The sequence below is a fragment of the Hemitrygon akajei genome, chromosome 11 (genome assembly GCF_048418815.1).
Source record: "Hemitrygon akajei chromosome 11, sHemAka1.3, whole genome shotgun sequence".
NCBI lineage: Eukaryota > Metazoa > Chordata > Chondrichthyes > Myliobatiformes > Dasyatidae > Hemitrygon > Hemitrygon akajei.
The window spans coordinates 56,525,561-56,543,309 of record NC_133134.1 but is presented as its reverse complement, the minus strand read 5'-3'; the positions used below and the strand labels follow the sequence as shown (position 1 = coordinate 56,543,309).

General features: G+C 44.9%; 1 protein-coding gene and 1 non-coding gene across 3 annotated transcripts in view; both read right to left on the bottom strand.

Annotated features, from left to right (window-relative positions):
- Nucleotides 1-17,749, bottom strand: part of LOC140735646 (interphotoreceptor matrix proteoglycan 2) — a 70,657-nt gene that overhangs the window by 22,487 nt on the left and 30,421 nt on the right. For both annotated transcript variants that reach the window (XM_073060940.1, XM_073060941.1), the window contains 4 exons: nt 14,807-14,922; nt 4,179-4,237; nt 2,195-2,358; nt 45-207 (listed from right to left, as the gene is read on the bottom strand). In XM_073060940.1, the coding sequence (XP_072917041.1) occupies nt 45-207; nt 2,195-2,358; nt 4,179-4,237; nt 14,807-14,922 (502 nt within the window). The remainder of the gene's footprint in view (nt 1-44; nt 208-2,194; nt 2,359-4,178; nt 4,238-14,806; nt 14,923-17,749) is intronic.
- On the bottom strand, nt 16,523-16,685 carry LOC140736405 (U1 spliceosomal RNA). The gene has a single exon (XR_012100938.1). It is a non-coding gene; the product is annotated as a U1 spliceosomal RNA (small nuclear RNA).

The following is a 17,749-nucleotide window of genomic DNA, read 5'->3' as shown; positions in this document are numbered from 1 at the left end:
GTAATGTGCAATACTCTGCACACACAAAATGCTGTATCACTTACTGGCACATGGGTGCCTGGCCCCAGTTGTGAATGCAGATGCCGCTGTTTTTGCAGTAGGCAGTGTGGCAGAGGGACGTACAGCTGACATTTCCTGACTTGCCGTGAACACACTGGAACCCATTCTGGCAGAAAAGCACCTCGCCACACAAAGCAATTACCTTTTCTGTAGAGAGAGAGAGATAAGAGAGAAAAAAGCATAAGGGAATTTTACTTATACACTACTACCTGAGGGAGCTTCCACCCCTTTTCCCTCGAAAGTGCTAACTCAGATTGCGATCCACTTCCACAAATTGTTTAATGTGGAATTCCACAAGAGTGATGGAACATCAGAACATACAGTTGCACCTTCCCCTCATAGCTCGTCCATTATTAAATCCAACGCTTGTCAAATACTTTCTTAATTCTGTAATTCTTAATATCTATGCATTTTTTAAAAACCTTTCAGTCATTGTTCTGATATTCTCAATTGATCCCAGATGCTGAACTAGAGATCCAGAATACTCTGCCCTTTCTTTCAAGGATTTGCTTCTTGATGCGTGACCCTGCCCTTATTATAAAGTCACACTTGTCCTGCACTCCCCCGTGAACAGAAATAAGTTCCCTCTACCTACATGATCAACATAAAAATCTTGTTTAGGTAACCAATTTTGGTCACCAGTTTGGAGGAGACCATTTGGCCCATTGTCCTATGCTAGCTCCCAACACAGCAGTCCCATTCTCATAAACAGGAGTGAATCTGCAGATGCTGGAAATCCAGAGCCACACAGACAAAATGCTGGAGGAACTCTGCAGGTCAGGCAGCATCTGTGGAAATGAATAACAGCCAACATTTCAGGCAGAGACCCTTCTTCAGGACTGAGAAGGAAGAGGGAAGATGCCAGAATAAAAAGGTGGCGGGGGAGTGGGCAAGGAGGATAACAGGAAGGTGATTGGTGAAGCCAGGTGGGTGGGAAAGGTTCAAGACTGGAGAAGAAAGAATCTGACAGGAGAGGAGAGTGGACCATGGGAGAATGGGAAGGAGAAGGGGACCCAGGGGAAGTAATAGGCAGGTGAGAATAAATGAAAGGTCAGAGTGGGGAATAGAAGAAGGGGGAGGGGACATTTGTTCACTGGAAGGAGAAATCAATATTTATGTTGTCAGGTTGGAGGCTATCTAGATGGAATACCCTGAGGGAGGCCTCGTCTTGGCAGAAGAGAAGGCCGTGGATCAACGTGTCAGAATAGGAATCAGAATTAAAATGTCTGGCTGCTGGGAAGTCGACTTGTGGCAGAGGTGCTTGATGAAGCAGTCCCCAATTTACGATGGGTCTCACCGATGTAGATACGACACAGATTAACAGTCACCTGAAGGGAGGTGAGGGAGGAGGTGTATGGGCAGGTGTAGCTGCTTGCAATGATAAGTGGGGAGGAAAGATTAGACAAGGGATTCGCGGAGGGAGCCTGTCTTACGCTATGATGATGCTGGGATGTATGCAGACGCTTGCGGGCTGGCCCCAGCACATCCTTAGGTGTGTTAGTTGTTAATGCAAACGCTTGCTTCGATGTACGTGTAATAAATAGATCTGAATCAGCTTCCTTTTGATTCTTCGGTACCCTGTGGACTGGGAAGAAGCTTGGCTTTCAGGTACCATGGACAGAGCAAGTTGCAAACCCTCCATCTCCAGGGACTCACTGAGTCATCCAAACCCCTTTCTTGGTCTTGTGGTAACCTCCCATGGCAAAACCCTGCTGTGGAGGAGAGTCTGGGATGAAACCACCATAAAAATAAAACGCCAAGTTTACAACCCAGCAAGAGCTGCCACAGGAAACCATGAGATTTTGGAATTGGCTCTGAATGGGGTAAGTACCAATGTGAGGTACTAATGGGTATAAACAGTTTTGGAGAAAGTCAACTGATAAAACCATGTAGAACATAACAAATCCACACGACTCTGATGGTCACATTACTGAGATAAACTCATGACGAGTGTTTTAACCTGAAACTGGGATTATAATTGTTAGCTCATACCGGCTCAATGAGCACCCCTCATCTTCTTTGTTGAACAAGAGAAAGCCCTTGTACCGTGGGAGACCTGGGGAAGCACGGTCTTCCCTCCATGACCAAGAACATGATACACCTGGAGAAGGTAGGATACTTGGACAACAGCTACCTGTTACGTACACCGTCACCACTCGTGCACCGCCAATCTCAAAGCCACCGGAAATCACAAGCCACAGACCACTGACATTGAAGATGAGGTCAGGATCCAACAGAAAAGACTCGATTTTCGTCAATCTGAAGATGGCGTCAAATTCAATCTTCACACTTCCCGCACTGCGAATGTGAAATAGTGAAATTAATAATGTAACAGCAACAAAACTGTAGTCTATTACCAGAGAGGGATTAACCAGGCCCAGAGCATCCACAAACATTGATCAGACACACATACGCAGCATCGACAGACTGCAGAGGGTAGCAAAAGAACTCAAACCCTGACATACCGAGTAGCCGCAGCCTGCCCAGAGCACAGAGATAGTCCATGGAAATTAACACTGTGGACAGGACACAGCTCAGCACATCGTGGAAACCAGCTTCCCTCCATGAACTTGGTTTAAACTTCACGCTGGCTCAGCAAGGCATAATCAGAGACCCCACTCATCCCAGACATTCTCCCCTCCCCTCCCTCCCATCAGGTAGAAGACACAAAAGCCTGACAGCACGTCCCACGAGGCTCAAGGACAGCTTCTACCCAGCTGTTCTAAGATTATTGATGGTAAGATGGGCTCTTCACCTCACAGTCTGCATCATTATGACTTTACACATTATTTTCTGCCTGCACTTTGCAACCGTAACATTTTATTCTGCTTTCTGTTATTGTTTTACCTTGTCCTACCTCAATGCACCGTGTAATGAGCTGATCTGTATGCAGGACGAGTTTTCCACTGTCCCTTTGTACGTGTGACAATTACAATCCAATTTATAATTCAATGAGGTGTTATGATCCCAGCCCCTTCCTTCCTGAGAATCACAAGATCGCTATTAATTCGGGTCTTGGACCCAGGAAATGAGAGAGAATCCTCAGAAAGACAACGCAACGGATTTTGACCATTGTTTCTTGGAGACACCTTTGTGGATTGCGACCCTATGCTACATGCCAGCTATCAGGGCTACGTGGACACCCTCGGGCAATGTGGGGTGGGGATTGTATCACCCCACCTTGATTGACATCTACAACTCTGCAAGTCAAGATAAAAAGGGGCTGCAGGAGGCACCAGAAGGAGAAGGCACTAGCGACGCACCAGAAGGAGACACCATCGCTCATCGCTCCCGTGGTAACGGGAGCTATTCGGAAGCCACGTGTGGTCCATTCCCCTGGCCTGGGGAACGAGTGGCTGATAACACCGAAAAGGACTTCGAACTGACAACGGGGAACCCACGTTCCCGATTCAACAGTTTGCGCCCAAAATACTGGCAAGTTTCTTTTCTCACCAAAAATCTCTCTCTCTCCAACATGTGAAACCCAGCGGTCCCCAAAAGGCTAAAAGCCTGCATGTACTCGAGAGACTTTGATATTTCCATCGGACAATATTTTTACCCCTAGACAAACGATAGAGCTACTTCTTATTGTTGATTATTACTATACCCGCGCTTTAGATTGAGTATTGACGACGTATATTTGAATGTTTGTATTAACCTTACTTTTGTGCCCCTTTATAAATAAAAACATTTAAAAATAGTACCATCAGACTTCAGCGGACCTCTCTATCCTTTCTGGTAAGTGACCCAGTTACGGGGTTCGTAACAGAGGAAAGGACCTGACACAGACCTTTCACAAACATTCACCTGACAGCCAGAAGACATCTGCAGCGACAGACAACATGCCAAGGGGAATCAGACCTGCTTTAAGAGCATCCACAGACTTTACACCCATACACCAACATTAACCAGAGAGGCAGGTAACAGGAGCATACAGCATCCATGTGTTCACGATTACTAAACCAGATAACTAAGCGATGCACAGCCCTCCAACGAGCCATCTCCACAGCATCTTTCAGGATGGAAGAAATGAGAGGTTTGAATATATTACTGCAGAGAAAAGTCAACATTCAATCTTTCCATTAGCTGAGTGAAGCAGTTTGTTAAATCTTCATCACCTAAAGCGTTTAATCTGCAGCTGCTGAAACCCAGGAATCGTGTCGTAAAAGGGAGAAATCTGTGGGGGAGAAAAAGGAGAGAGGTTTTGTAGTATTCTTTCTTTCCAAATAAGCATAAAAACCTCAGAATGTGAGTGGTAGACAGGTGATAGTGACAGTGTGTGTGAACACCCAGAGACAGTGACAGTGAGAGAATACTGAGACTGTGACAGTGTGGGTGAACACCAGAGACAGTGGCAGTGAGAGAATACAGAGACTGTGACAGTGTGCGTGAACACCCAGAGACTGACAGTGAGAGAATACAGAGACTGTGACAGTGTGGGTGAACACCCAGAGACAGTGACAGTGAGAGAATACAGAGACTGTGACAGTGTGCGTGAACACCCAGAGACAGTAACAGTGAGAGAATACAGAGACTGTGACAGTGTGGGTGAACACCCAGAGACAGTGACAGTGAGAGAATACAGAGACTGTGACAGTGTGCGTGAACACCCAGAGACAGTGACAGTGAGAGAATACAGACACTGTGACAGTGTGGGTGAACACCCAGAGACAGTGACAGTGAGAGAATACAGAGACTGTGACAGTGTGGGTGAACACCAGAGACTGTGACAGTGTGGGTGAACACCCAGAGACAGTGACAGTGAGAGAATACAGAGACTGTGACAGTGTGGGTGAACACCCAGAGACAGTGACAGTGAGAGAATACAGACACTGTGACAGTGTGGGTGAACACCCAGAGACAGTGACAGTGAGAGAATACAGAGACTGACAGTGTGGGTGAACACCAGAGACTGACAGTGTGAGAATACAGAGACTGTGACAGTGTGGGTGAACACCAGAGACCGTGACAGTGAGAGAATACAGAGACTGTGACAGTGTACGTGAACACCCAGAGACTGACAGTGAGAGAATACAGAGACTGTGACAGTGTGGGTGAACACCCAGAGACAGTGACAGTGAGAGAATACAGACACTGTGACAGTGTGGGTGAACACCCAGAGACAGTGACAGTGAGAGAATACAGACACTGTGACAGTGTGGGTGAACACCCAGAGACAGTGACAGTGAGAGAATACAGAGACTGTGACAGTGTGGGTGAACACCAGAGACAGTGACAGTGAGAGAATACAGAGGCTGTGACAGTGTGCATGAACACCAGAGACAGTGACAGTGAGAGAATACAGAGGCTGTGACAGTGTGCGTGAACACCAGAGACAGTGACAGTTAGAGAATACAGAGACTGTGACAGTGTGGGTGAACACCAGAGACAGTGATAGTGAGAGAATACAGAGACTGTGACAGTGTGGATGAACACCAGAGACTGACAGTGAGAGAATACAGAGACTGTGACAGTGTACGTGAACACCCAGAGACTGACAGTGAGAGAATACAGAGACTGTGACAGTGTGCGTGAACACCCAGAGACAGTGACAGTGAGAGAATACAGACACTGTGACAGTGTGGGTGAACACCAGAGACAGTGACAGTGCGGGTGAACACCCAGAGACTGACAGTGAGAGAATACAGAGGCTGTGACAGTGTGGGTGAACACCCAGAGACACTGACAGTGAGAGAATACAGAGACTGTGACAGTGTGCGTGAACACCCAGAGACAGTAACAGTGAGAGAATACAGAGACTGTGACAGTGTGCGTGAACACCCAGAGACAGTGACAGTGAGAGAATACAGACACTGTGACAGTGTGGGTGAACACCCAGAGACAGTGACAGTGAGAGAATACAGAGACTGTGACAGTGTGGGTGAACACCAGAGACAGTGACAGTGTGGGTGAACACCAGAGACAGTGACAGTGAGAGAATACAGAGACTGTGACAGTGTTGGTGAACACCAGAGACAGTGATAGTGAGAGAATACAGAGACTGTGACAGTGTGGATGAACACCAGAGACTGACAGTGAGAGAATACAGAGACTGTGACAGTGTGGGTGAACACCCAGAGACAGTGACAGTGAGAGAATACAGAGACTGACAGTGTGGGTGAACACCAGAGACAGTGACAGTGAGAGAATACAGAGACTGTGACAGTGTGGGTGAACACCAGAGACAGTGGTAGTGAGAGAATAGAGACTGTGACAGTGTGGGTGAACAACAGAGACAGTGACAGTGTGGGTGAACACCAGAGACTGTGACAGTGTGAGTGAACACCCAGAGACAGTGACAGTGAGGGAATACAGAGACTGACAGTGTGGGTGAACTCCAGAGAAAGTGACAGTGAGAGAATACAGAGTCTGTGACAGTGTGGGTGAACACCAGAGACAGTGACAGTGAGAGAATACAGAGACTGTGACAGTGTGAGTGAACACCCAGAGACAGTGACAGTGAGAGAATACAGAGACTGACAGTGTGGGTGAACTCCAGAGACAGTGACAGTGAGAGAATACAGAGACTGTGGCCATGTGAGTAAACACACAGACAGTGACAGTGAGTGTGAACACCCAGTGACGGTGACAGTGCGTGAACACACAGAGAGACAGAGAAATGTGAGTGAACTCATAGAGAGAGGGTGACAGTGTTATTAAACACACAGAGAGATAGAGACACTAAGGGTGAACACCCAGTGACAGTGTACACACAGACACAGTGTGAGTGGACAGAGAGACGGTGACAGTGAGAGAATACACTGAGACAGCGACCGTGTTAGTGAACACCCAGTGACCGTGACAGTGAGAGTGAACACAGACAGTGACAGTTTCTGGATAGATGTTTGCGTTGTGCACCAGTGAGGATAGGAAGGGGATAACTTGGCAGTAGAATATGTGGCTAAGGAACTGGTGGAGGGGGCAAGGTTTCAGATTTCTGGATCATTGGGATCTCTTCTGGGCAAAGTACAACCTGTAGCAAATGGAGGGGTTATACCTGAACATGAAAGAGACCAATATCCTTGTTGAAGATTTGCTCAAGCTGTTTGTGAGGGCTTAAACCAATCTGGCAGAGGATGAGGCCGTTGGTTAAAATAGATGCAGCACATAGTGAGAGTGTGAGGAAGGGTAGGCAGTTGATTCAGCACAATTCCAGTCCGTGGGATGGGTTGGAGTGTGTCTTTAAAACAAATAGTAGGGGATGGGTTCAACAGTTTGGAGAAGTGTGGATAAAGTAAGAGTGAAGGATAGTTCAGGAGACATTATGAACATCTCCAGAATAAATAAAAGGACAAATAGGTTAGAAAGGGATAAGAATTTAAATGCCAGTAGCATGGGGGCAAAATCAAAAAGGGTGATGAATACAGGACTGAAGAAGTTATATCTGAATGCAAGCAGTATATGGATTAAGGTGTTATAGATCTTGCAGCAGTTTGAAATTGGCAGGTATGATATTGTGGGCATCACAGAGCCGTGACGGAAAGCAGATCACAGCTAGGAAATGAATGTCCAACAATACCAAAGGACAGGCAGGTAGGCAGAGGGGGTGGGATGGCTCTGTTGGTAATAAATCCTTAGAAAGAGTTGGCATACTGTAGGATTGTAAGTTGTAGAAGCCTTTTGGGTAGAGTTAAGAAACTGCAAGGTTAGAAGAACCTGGTGAGAGTTATATACAGGCCTCCAAACAGTAGCTAGGATGTGGGCTACAGATTACAACAGGGGTTAGGAGAGGCATGCAAAAAGGGTAATGTTACGATGGTCATGCAGGTAGATTGGGAAAATCAGGTTGGCGTTCAATCCCAAGCGAAGGCATTTACAGCTTACAGGATGGCTTTTTAGAGCAGTTTATGGTTGAGCCCACGAGGGAAAAGGTCATTCTGGATTGTGTGTTGTGTAATGGACCAGATTGGAATTGGGAGATGAAATTAAAGGAAGCAGTCATCATAATATGATAGGAATTACACTGCAGCTTGAGGGCGAGAAGGAAAAATCAGATGTAAAGGGAATTACAAAGGCAAGAGAGAGAGGAGCTGGCCAAAGTTGATTGGAAGAGGACACTGGCAGGGATGACAGCAGAGCAGCAATGGCTGGAATCTCCTGTGACATTTTGGAGAGTGTAGGAAAAAAGACATCTCAAAGACAAAGTATTCTAAAGGGAGGATGAGGCAACTGCGGCTGACAAGGGAATTCAACGACAGAATAAAATCAAAACAGAGGAAGTATAACAGAGCAAAAAGCAGTGGGAAGATAGACGAATGGGAAGCTTTTGAAAACCAACAGAACACAATTAAAAAAAGCAACAAGGAAAGATAAAATGCACTGGTAAGCTAGACAATAACATAAAGGAGGATACCAAAAGTTTTTACACACATATACAGAACAACATTGAGATTATTGATTGGTCAGGGCAAGAAAGGATACGGGGAGAAGGCAGGAGATGGGGCTGAGAGGTAAAGTGGATCAGCTATGATGAAATGTCGGAGCAGACTTGATGGGCCAAATGGCCTAATTCTGCTTCTATATCTTATGGTCTTTTAAAACAGAGATGTGAGTAGATATGGTACCGCTGGAAAATGATGCAATGGGCAACAAAAAGTGCCGGACAGCCTCAATATGTATTTTGCTTCAGTCCTCAATGTGGGAGATACTAGCAGTATTCCAGAAATTCGAGAGTGTTGGGGCAGGCAGAAGTGAGTGTAGCGACCATTACTAAGGAGAAGGTGCTCGGGGATTTGAAAGGTCTGAAGGTGGATAAGTTGCCTGGAACAGATGGATTACTCCCCAGGGCTCCAAAAGAGGTAGCTGAAGAAATTGTGCAGACATTAGTAGTGATATTTCAAGGATCAATAGATTCTGGAATGGTTCCAGATGACTGGAAAATTGCAAATGTCACTGCACTCTTTAAGAAGGAGGGAGGCAGAAGAAAGGTAATTATAGGGCAGTTAGACTGACTTCAGTGTTTGGGAAGATATTGGAGTCCATTATTAAAGATGAGGTTTCAGGGTACTTGGAGGCACGTGATAAAATAGGTCAAAGTCAGCATTGTTTCTTTATGGGGAAATTTTACCTGGCAAATCTGTTGGAATTCTTTGAGGAAATAACAGGCAGGAGAGTCAGTGGGTGTTGTTTACTTGGATTGATGGAAGGCCTTTGACAAGGTGCCACACATGAGGCTGCTGAACAAGATAAGAGCCCATGATATTACAGGAAAGATATTGGCATGGACAGAAGATTGGCTGACTGGCAGGGGGCACAGATTGGGAATAAAGGAGGCGTTTTCAGGTTGGCTGCCAGTGACTAGTGGTGTTCTACTAGGTCGGTGTGAGGACCACTTCTGTGCATGTTATAGAGTATGTCAATGAGTTGGATGATGGAATTGATGATTTTGTGGCCACGTTTGCAGACAATACAAAGATAGGTGGGGGGGACGGGGACATATAATGTTGAGGAAGCAGAGAGTCTGCAGAAGGACTTAGACAGATTAGGAGAATGGGTAAAGAAGTGGCAGATGGAATATAATGTAGGGAAGTGTACAGTCATACATTTTGGTAGAAGGAATAAAGGTGTAGACTGCTTCCTAAAGGACAGCAAATTCAGAAATCAGAGGTGCAAAGGGAATTGCATGTACTTGTGCAAGAGTCCGTACAGGTTAGCTTGCAGGTTAAGTCAGTGGTAAGGAACACAAATGCAACATTATCACTCATTTTGAGAGAACTAGGACATAAAACCAAGAATGTAATGGTAAGGCTTTAGAAGGCACTGGAGTATTGTGAGCAGTTTTGAGTCCCTTATCTAAGATAGGATGTGCTTACATTGGAGACATCCAGAAGAGGTTTTTGAGAATGATCCCAGGATTGTAAGGGTTAACAGGAGCATTTGACGGCTCTAGACCTGTATTCGCTGGAGTTTGGAAGAATGAGGAGATATTGCAATGAAATATCAAATATTGAAAAGCCTGGATAGTGTGGATTTGGAGAGGATGTTTCCTATAATGGGGGAGTCTAGGACCAGAGGACACAACCTCAGAATAGAAGGATGTCCCTTTCGAACAGAGATGAGGAGGAATTTCTTAAGCCAGAGGGTGGTGAATTTGTGAAATTCAATACCACAGACAGCTCTGGAGGATAAGTCATTGAGTATATTTAAAGTGGAGGTCAATACGTTCTTGGTTAGGCAGGGCATCAAAGGTTTCAGAATGTGGATGAGAGGGATAATAAATCAGCCATGATGGAATGGCCGAATTCTGCTCCTATGTCTTATGGTCAAACACACAGTGACGGTGTAAGTGAACATCCAGTGACAGGGAATGAACATCCAGTGGGAGTGAAGATGCAGTGACAGTGCAAGAGGTACCCAGTGTCAGTGACAGTGTGAGCAAGTGCCCAGTGACAATGCAAATAGCCAGTGTCAGTGTGAACAGGAGCCCAGCATAACAGCAGGATGAGTGGAGGTGCAGCAACTTTGACAGCAGAAACTTACAGGATGAAACATGGAGAATGTCAAGAAGCAGTTGGTCATCCTCGGGCAGACAGGTAGAAGTGTGTATTTAATGGTAGGAGTACTATGGGTAAGGGTGATGAACTTAGAGCATGGATCAGTACATGGAACTATGACATTGTGACCATAACAGGGTGAGAAAGGGACAGGACTGGATCTTTAATAATCCGAGGTTATGATACTTTTGAAAAGAAGGAGAGGAATGTATGGGATGGGTGACTTGAGTTGCTCTATTAGTCAGGGGTGATATCAGAGTGGCGCTCAGTGGATTCTGGTTAATTGGGACACATTGAGACCAGTACATTTTGGCCCAATTAAGTGGCAGCACCAGCTAGCTGAAATTTCATGGAAGTAATTAAAAAGGTATTAAAAAAAGGCAAACAAAGTAACAAATTATGTACTTAAATGAAAAACAACAATTTAGAACACTACTAATTGTACTACAGTACTATAAAACTGTGTATTAGTTCATAATGTTATTGACAGAGAAATTCATCCAGTGTGCACTGCCATGTTCTTTGATTGACTGCAAGTGAGCAAAACCATACACTGCTATCGAGGATTGCTAACTCCAAATCTTCATTTTCATTGTAATATTCGAGATGATTGTCGATACCTTCAAACTTTTCATTGTTCCTAGCTTGTTGAAGTAGTGAACCTGTTCCGTTTTCATTCCTGGCCATTTCTGGCATCTCCAAGTCTGAATGCTTGAAATCTCAGTGAGCAAAACAGTTCTGAATTGTCTCACTGCTGATTTCTCACCAACTTTCAGTGACAAATATCACTGCTTTTTGAACACAAGCACACACAACTGACACCACGTTGAAACTAACACATGACGTAACGTCTAACAGCTACACAAGTGCAAATGACTGACGCTGGTTAAACCCTGTTTGGCGACAGTCTCTTGCCCCAGTTAAGTGGCATAATGTCCCAAATGAACAAAAGGGAACCCCAGCAACTTCCTCGATTAGTTTATATTCTTTAAGAGTTATCCTAAATACTGGCTGCCCTGATTAACTGATAGCCCGATAACTGGAATCCAGTGTATATTAGAAGGCCCATCTACTGAGGCTATTTGGGTAGAACTCAAAGACGAGGAAGGTGCTGCCTCCCCGATGGGATTACAGAACCCACAGCAGCCGCCCGGACTTGAGGAACAGATAGGGAAATCATCAGGGGTGCCGTTATGGGTGACGTTAACTTCCACTCCTTAGTGCAAGAAGTTTACACAGGGCGGAATTTGTTAAGTGTTTTCTTAAATCAGTATGTAGACATTCCAACTGGAGGAGAGGCCATACTGGACCTGGGTGTCGGGTAATGAGCCTGGCCAGGTGATTTGACCTTTCAGGGGGAGAACAGTTCGTGAACAGTGGTTATAACTCCTTAACTTTTAAGATAAATAGGAATAAAGATAAGTATGGACCTTGCAGGAGAATACTAAATTAAAGCAGAGCAAATTACAAGAGTATTAGCAGGAACTAAGGAGAATAAATTGGGAACAGTGGTTTTGAACAAGTTCACATCTGCATGTGAAGGATGCTGAAAGACCAACTACACAGAAGACAGGATGGGCTCACTCAGTGTCCACTTTATTTAGGTACAGCTGTACACCTGCTCTAATCAACCAACCATCCGGCAGCATCACAATGCATAAAAGCATGCAGATATGGTCAAGAGGTCCAGCTGTTGTTTAGACCAAAGATCAGAATGGGGAAGAAATATAATCCAAGTGACTTTCACCATGGAATGATTGTTGGTGCCGGATGAGGTGGAATGAGTATCTGAGAGACTGCTGATCTCCTGGGATTTTCATACACAAGAGTCTCTAAAGTTTACAGGGAACGGTGCCAAAATAAAACAAATTTTAAAAATCCAGTGAGCAGCAATTCTGTGGGTGAAAATGCTTTGTTAATGAGAGAGGTCAGAGGAGAATGGCCAGACTGGTTCAAGCTGACAAGAAGGTGACAGTAACTCAAATAACCATGCATTAAAGAGTGGTGTACAGAGGAAGATCTCTGAATGCACAACATGTCAAACCTCAGAGTGGATGGCCCTCAGCAATAGAAGACCATGAACAGGTACAGAAGGTACATAATAAAGTGACCACTGAGTGTATGTTCCAGGAAAAAGGAAGGACAAGGTAAGGGAGCCTTGGATTATGAGAAAGGTGGTGAATTCAGTCAAGAAGAAAAAGGAAGTGTATGTAAATGTTTAGGAATCTAAAATCAAACACAGGGTTATAAAGAAGCTAGAAAAGAAATCAAGAAACCAGGGAAGTGAGGAGGGGTTACAAAAAGTCCTTGTCAAGTAGATTAAAGAATCCCAAGGCGCTCTATACATACATCAAGAGCAAGAGTATAACTAGGGAGCAGAGAGGACCATTTAAGGATAAAAGAGGGAATGTGTGCTTGGGGGCAGACTCAGTAGTGAGGTCCTAAATCAGCACTTTGCCTCAGTATTTACCAAGGAGAAGGAAATGGAGGATAGTGAGATTAATGTGGGGCATACTAATATGCTAGGCCATTTTGAGATAAAGAAGGAGAGAGTGTTGAGTCTCCAGGTTATTGAGAGGTAAGGGATAAGATAGCTGGGACCTTCACTAAGACCTGTCTGTCCTCTCCAGACACAGGTGATACCCTAGAGAATGGTGATTAGCTAATGGTTTTTCCTTGCTCAAGAATGGAATTAGGGATAATCCTGGAAACTGTAAGGAGTCTCACTTCAGTGGTAGGAACGTTATTGGAGAAGATTCCTAAGCCAGAATATAAGAGCATTTGGAAAACCATGGTCTAATTAGGAAGAGTCAACATCTCTTTTTGCAGGCCATGAGCTTTTCCAGCAGGTGACAAGGGCTGTATATAAACTGTGGATGTTTTCTACATGGACTTTAGTAAGACGTTTGACAAAGTAGGCTGATGCAGAAGATTGAGATACGTGGATGGGATCCAGAGTGACTTGGCTGTTTGGATTCAGAATTGCTCATAGAAGAGGGGATGGTGGGCACTGGGACTTATTCTAGCTAGAGGTCTATGACTTGTGGTGATCCACAGGGACCTCTGCTGTTTGTAAATCACAGAAATGACTTGGATGAATGTGTGAATAGGTGGGTTAGCACAAGTTTGTAGATGATACAAAGATTGTTGGTGTTGTGGATAGTGTAGAAGATTGAGTGGAGTGTAGGTCATTTGAAATAGAGGTGGAGAAATGGCAGCTGGAGTTTGATCTGGGGATATGTAAGGTATTGCACTTTGTTGGTACACTGTTCACGACAGAACTGTTTACAGAAAACACAAAGTACACTGCAGATGCTGCGGTCAAATCAACACGTACAAACAAGCTGGAGGAACTCAGCAGGGGATGCTGCCAGAACTGTTTACAGCATTGATGCACAGAGAGCTTGGAGTCCACATCCATAGCTCCCTGACAGTGGTTGCACAGTTTGATAGGCTGGTAAAGAAGGCAGACGGCAAGCTTGCCTTTATTTGTCGAGGCGCTGTGCTCAAGGGTCAATAAGTTAAGTTGCAACTTTAGAAAACTCGGATTAGACTGTATTGTGTTCAGTCTGGTTCCCCGTTATAGGAAGGATGCAGAGGCTTAGGTGAAATTGTAGGAGATTTTGCCAGAGTGTTGCCTGGATTAGAGGGCATATGTGCTCTAAGGAGAGGTTGTACAAATTTGGGCTGTTCTCCCTAGAGCATTGTAGGCTAAGGGGAAAACTGATAAAAGCTTATATTTTGAGAGATGTGGAGAGAGAAGAGAGGATCAAAACGTCTACTACTAGAAGGTATGCATTTAAGGCGAGAGGACGCCGGGCAAGTTTGAGCAAGAGAGCATTGGGTGTCTGGAATGCATGGCCCACAGTGGTAGTGGCAACAAGCACAATAGAGACGTTTAAAAGCTTTTAGACGGCTCATGAATGTGCAGAGAATGGATGGATATGGACATTGTCTAGGTAAAAGGGATTAGTTTATTTATGTGTTAAGTCGGTGGTTTACTAGTTCAGCACAACATTGTGGGTCAAGCATCTGTTCTGTGCAGCAGTATTTTATGTTCGATAACCAGGGCGGTGTGGTGTGTGGTAACCAGGACTGTGCACTGACTCGGACTGACACCAGGAGCTCCGGAAAGTTGCAGAGCATACTCCGTGCTTGAGGGCACAGAGCAACAACCCAAATTCAGTCTCTCTTAAAACATTTACAGCAGTGGAACAAGTCCAACTAGAGTGATCATGATTTAAAATCCTTACTTTAAGTGCAAAATCCTTGGCCAGCTTCTGATATTCGTCTGATTTTGAGTCCTTCAGGTGAAGGTTAAAGCTCATGTCCAGAATAAGTTTTGTTGGAATCTTTACAGTGGCACCCTCTGCAAGAGACAGCATTGGAGTTCTCATGATTGGATTCGAGTTCCCTCATTATCCCCCCTTCCTAGATCCCTAACGTTACACTGATTTTTTTTCATTCCTCCAATTCCTGCCAATCTCGCAACTTAATCACTTTCCCATTGCCCCTGTGCCTTTACTGCCTCTGGTGTTGCATCTTTACAACTTACAACACTGACCAAGCTATTAATCGCCTGATAGATTACATTCTGATGCAGCATATAATTATGTTCCATTGGAATAATATGATTGTACATTATAGAAATGCAATACTGTTTTTGATCAGGTCTGACACTGTTTAACACTGAGGTATGGTATAGCGGGGCACATCTGCTGATCTCACTATGTAACATGGGTACAGTACTGCAAAGCACGTTTGTCATTGTATCATACTGGTAGGGATATGTCTGTCACTGTATAACACGGAGATTCAGTACTAATGGGGACCAGTCTGCCACTGTAGAACTCTGGGAAACAGGTTACCCCTCACGCTACATCAGAATGCTATAGAAACATAGAAAACCTACAGCACAATACAGGCCCTTCGGCCCACAATGCTGTGCTGAACATGTACTTACTTTAGAAATTCCCTAGGGTCCCCCAAAGCCTCTATTTTTCTAAGTCCCATGTACCTATCCAGGAGTCTCTTAAAAGACCCAATTGCCTCTGCCTCCACTAACGTTACCAGCAGCCCATTCCACACACTCACCACTCTCTGTGTAAAAAACCATACCCCTGACATCTCCTCTGTACCTACTCCCAGGCACCTTTAAACTGTGTCCTCTTGTGCTAGCCATTTCAGCCCTGGGAAAAAGCCTCTGACTATCCACACGATCAATGCCTCTCATCATCTTATACACTTCTATCAGGTCACCTCTCATCCTCCATCGCTCCAGGGAAAAAAGGTGGAGTTCGCTCAACCTATTCTCATAAGGCATGCTCTCCAATCCAGGCAACATCCTTGTAAATCTCCTCTACACCCTTCCTATGGTGTCCACATCCTTCCTGTAGTGAGGTGACCAGAACTGAGCACAGTTCTCCAACTGGGGTCTGACCAGGGTCCTATGTAGCTGCAACATTACCTCTCAGCTCTTGAACTCAATCCCATGGTGAACGAAGGCCAATGCACCGTACGCCTTCTTAACCACAGAGTCCACCTGTGCAGCAGCTTTGAGTGTCCTATGGACTCGGACCCCAAGATTCCTCTGATCCTCCACACTGCCAAGAGTCTTACCATTAATACTATATTCTGTCATCATATTTGACCTACCAAAATGAAGCACCTCACACTTATCTGGGTTGAAATCCATCTGCCACTTCTCAGCCCAGATTTGCATCCTATCAATGTCCCGCTGTAACCTCTGACAACCCTCCACACTATCCACAACACCCCCAACCTTTGTGTCATCAGCAAACTTACTAACCCATCCCTCCACTTCCTCATCCAGGTCATTTATAAAAATCACGTGGAGAAGGGGTCCCAGAACAGATCCCTGAGGCACACCACTGGTCACCGACCTCCATGCAGAATACGACCTGTCTACAATCACTCTTTATCTTCTGTGGGCAAGCTAGTTCTGGACCCAAGTTAGAGTGCAAACGCAGTCCCTCACTGCCACAAATTTTGCAGTTGAGAATCCTGCATTTGAGGAGATTGCAGGTGTCAGAGCACCCGAAGTGCAATGGGATAGCCTCGTCCTGGGAGAACCACATTTCTGATCATGGTTTCTCCCCGCCAGGTAAGTATGTTAAAGCTCCATAGCCAGTGATCCTTGTTTCTTCCCACCTGACACACGGCCACAAGTGACAATGGTGCTGCTTTTTGTAGTATGCTAACACCACTGAATGTCAAGTCAAGTCACTTTTATTGCCATTTTGACCATAACTGCTATGTACAGTGCATAGTAAAAATGTGACAACGTTTTTCAGGACCATGGTGTTACATGACACAGTACAAAAACTAGACTGAACTATGTAAAAAACAATACAGAGAAAAAAAACACACAAAAACTACACTAGACTACAGACCTACCCAGGACTGCATAAAGTGCACAAAACAATGCAGGCATTACAATAAATAATAAACAGGACAGTAGGGCAAGGTGTCAATCCAGGCTTTGGGTATTGAGGAGTCTGATAGCTTGGGGGAAGAAACTGTTACATAGTCTGGTCGTGAGAGCCCGAATGCTTCGGAGCCTTTTCCCAGACGGCAGGAGGGAGAAAAGATTGTATGAGGGGTGCATGGGGTCCTTCATAATGCTGTTTGCTTTGCGGATGCAGTGTGTAGTGAATGTGTCCGTGATGGTGGGAAGAGAGATCCCGATGATCTTCTCAGCTGACCTCACTATCCGCTGCAGGGTCTTGCGATCCGAGATGGTGAAATTTCCGAACCATGTAATGTTCGGAAATTGGCTGAAATGTAATGGCCAAGTGACACTCAGCATGTCAAAGAGTTTTGCACTGGTTTTTCTTTCTGTATATATATTTTATAAATGAAATAAAAATCAGTCCCCCTAGTGGAGAGATGACTCTGAGATCAAAAGCCCACAGGAAGAGCAAGTTCAGTAATGCTCTCACTGTCCGAACTATACATTATTTATTCTGGCTGAAATGATTTGAAGATCTTTGATGATTTGAAGATCTCAGAGTTTGGTGTCAGACAACAAATAGAGCATTAAATCTAGAGCAGCTGACAATATCTATCCACTCTTTAAAGAGGAATAAAACTGGCATGTTAGGGCTTGCCAGCTAAGCTGTGCAGAGCTCTGTGGGGTTCTATGCAAAGTGAACTGGATCCACTCCAGTTTTCCT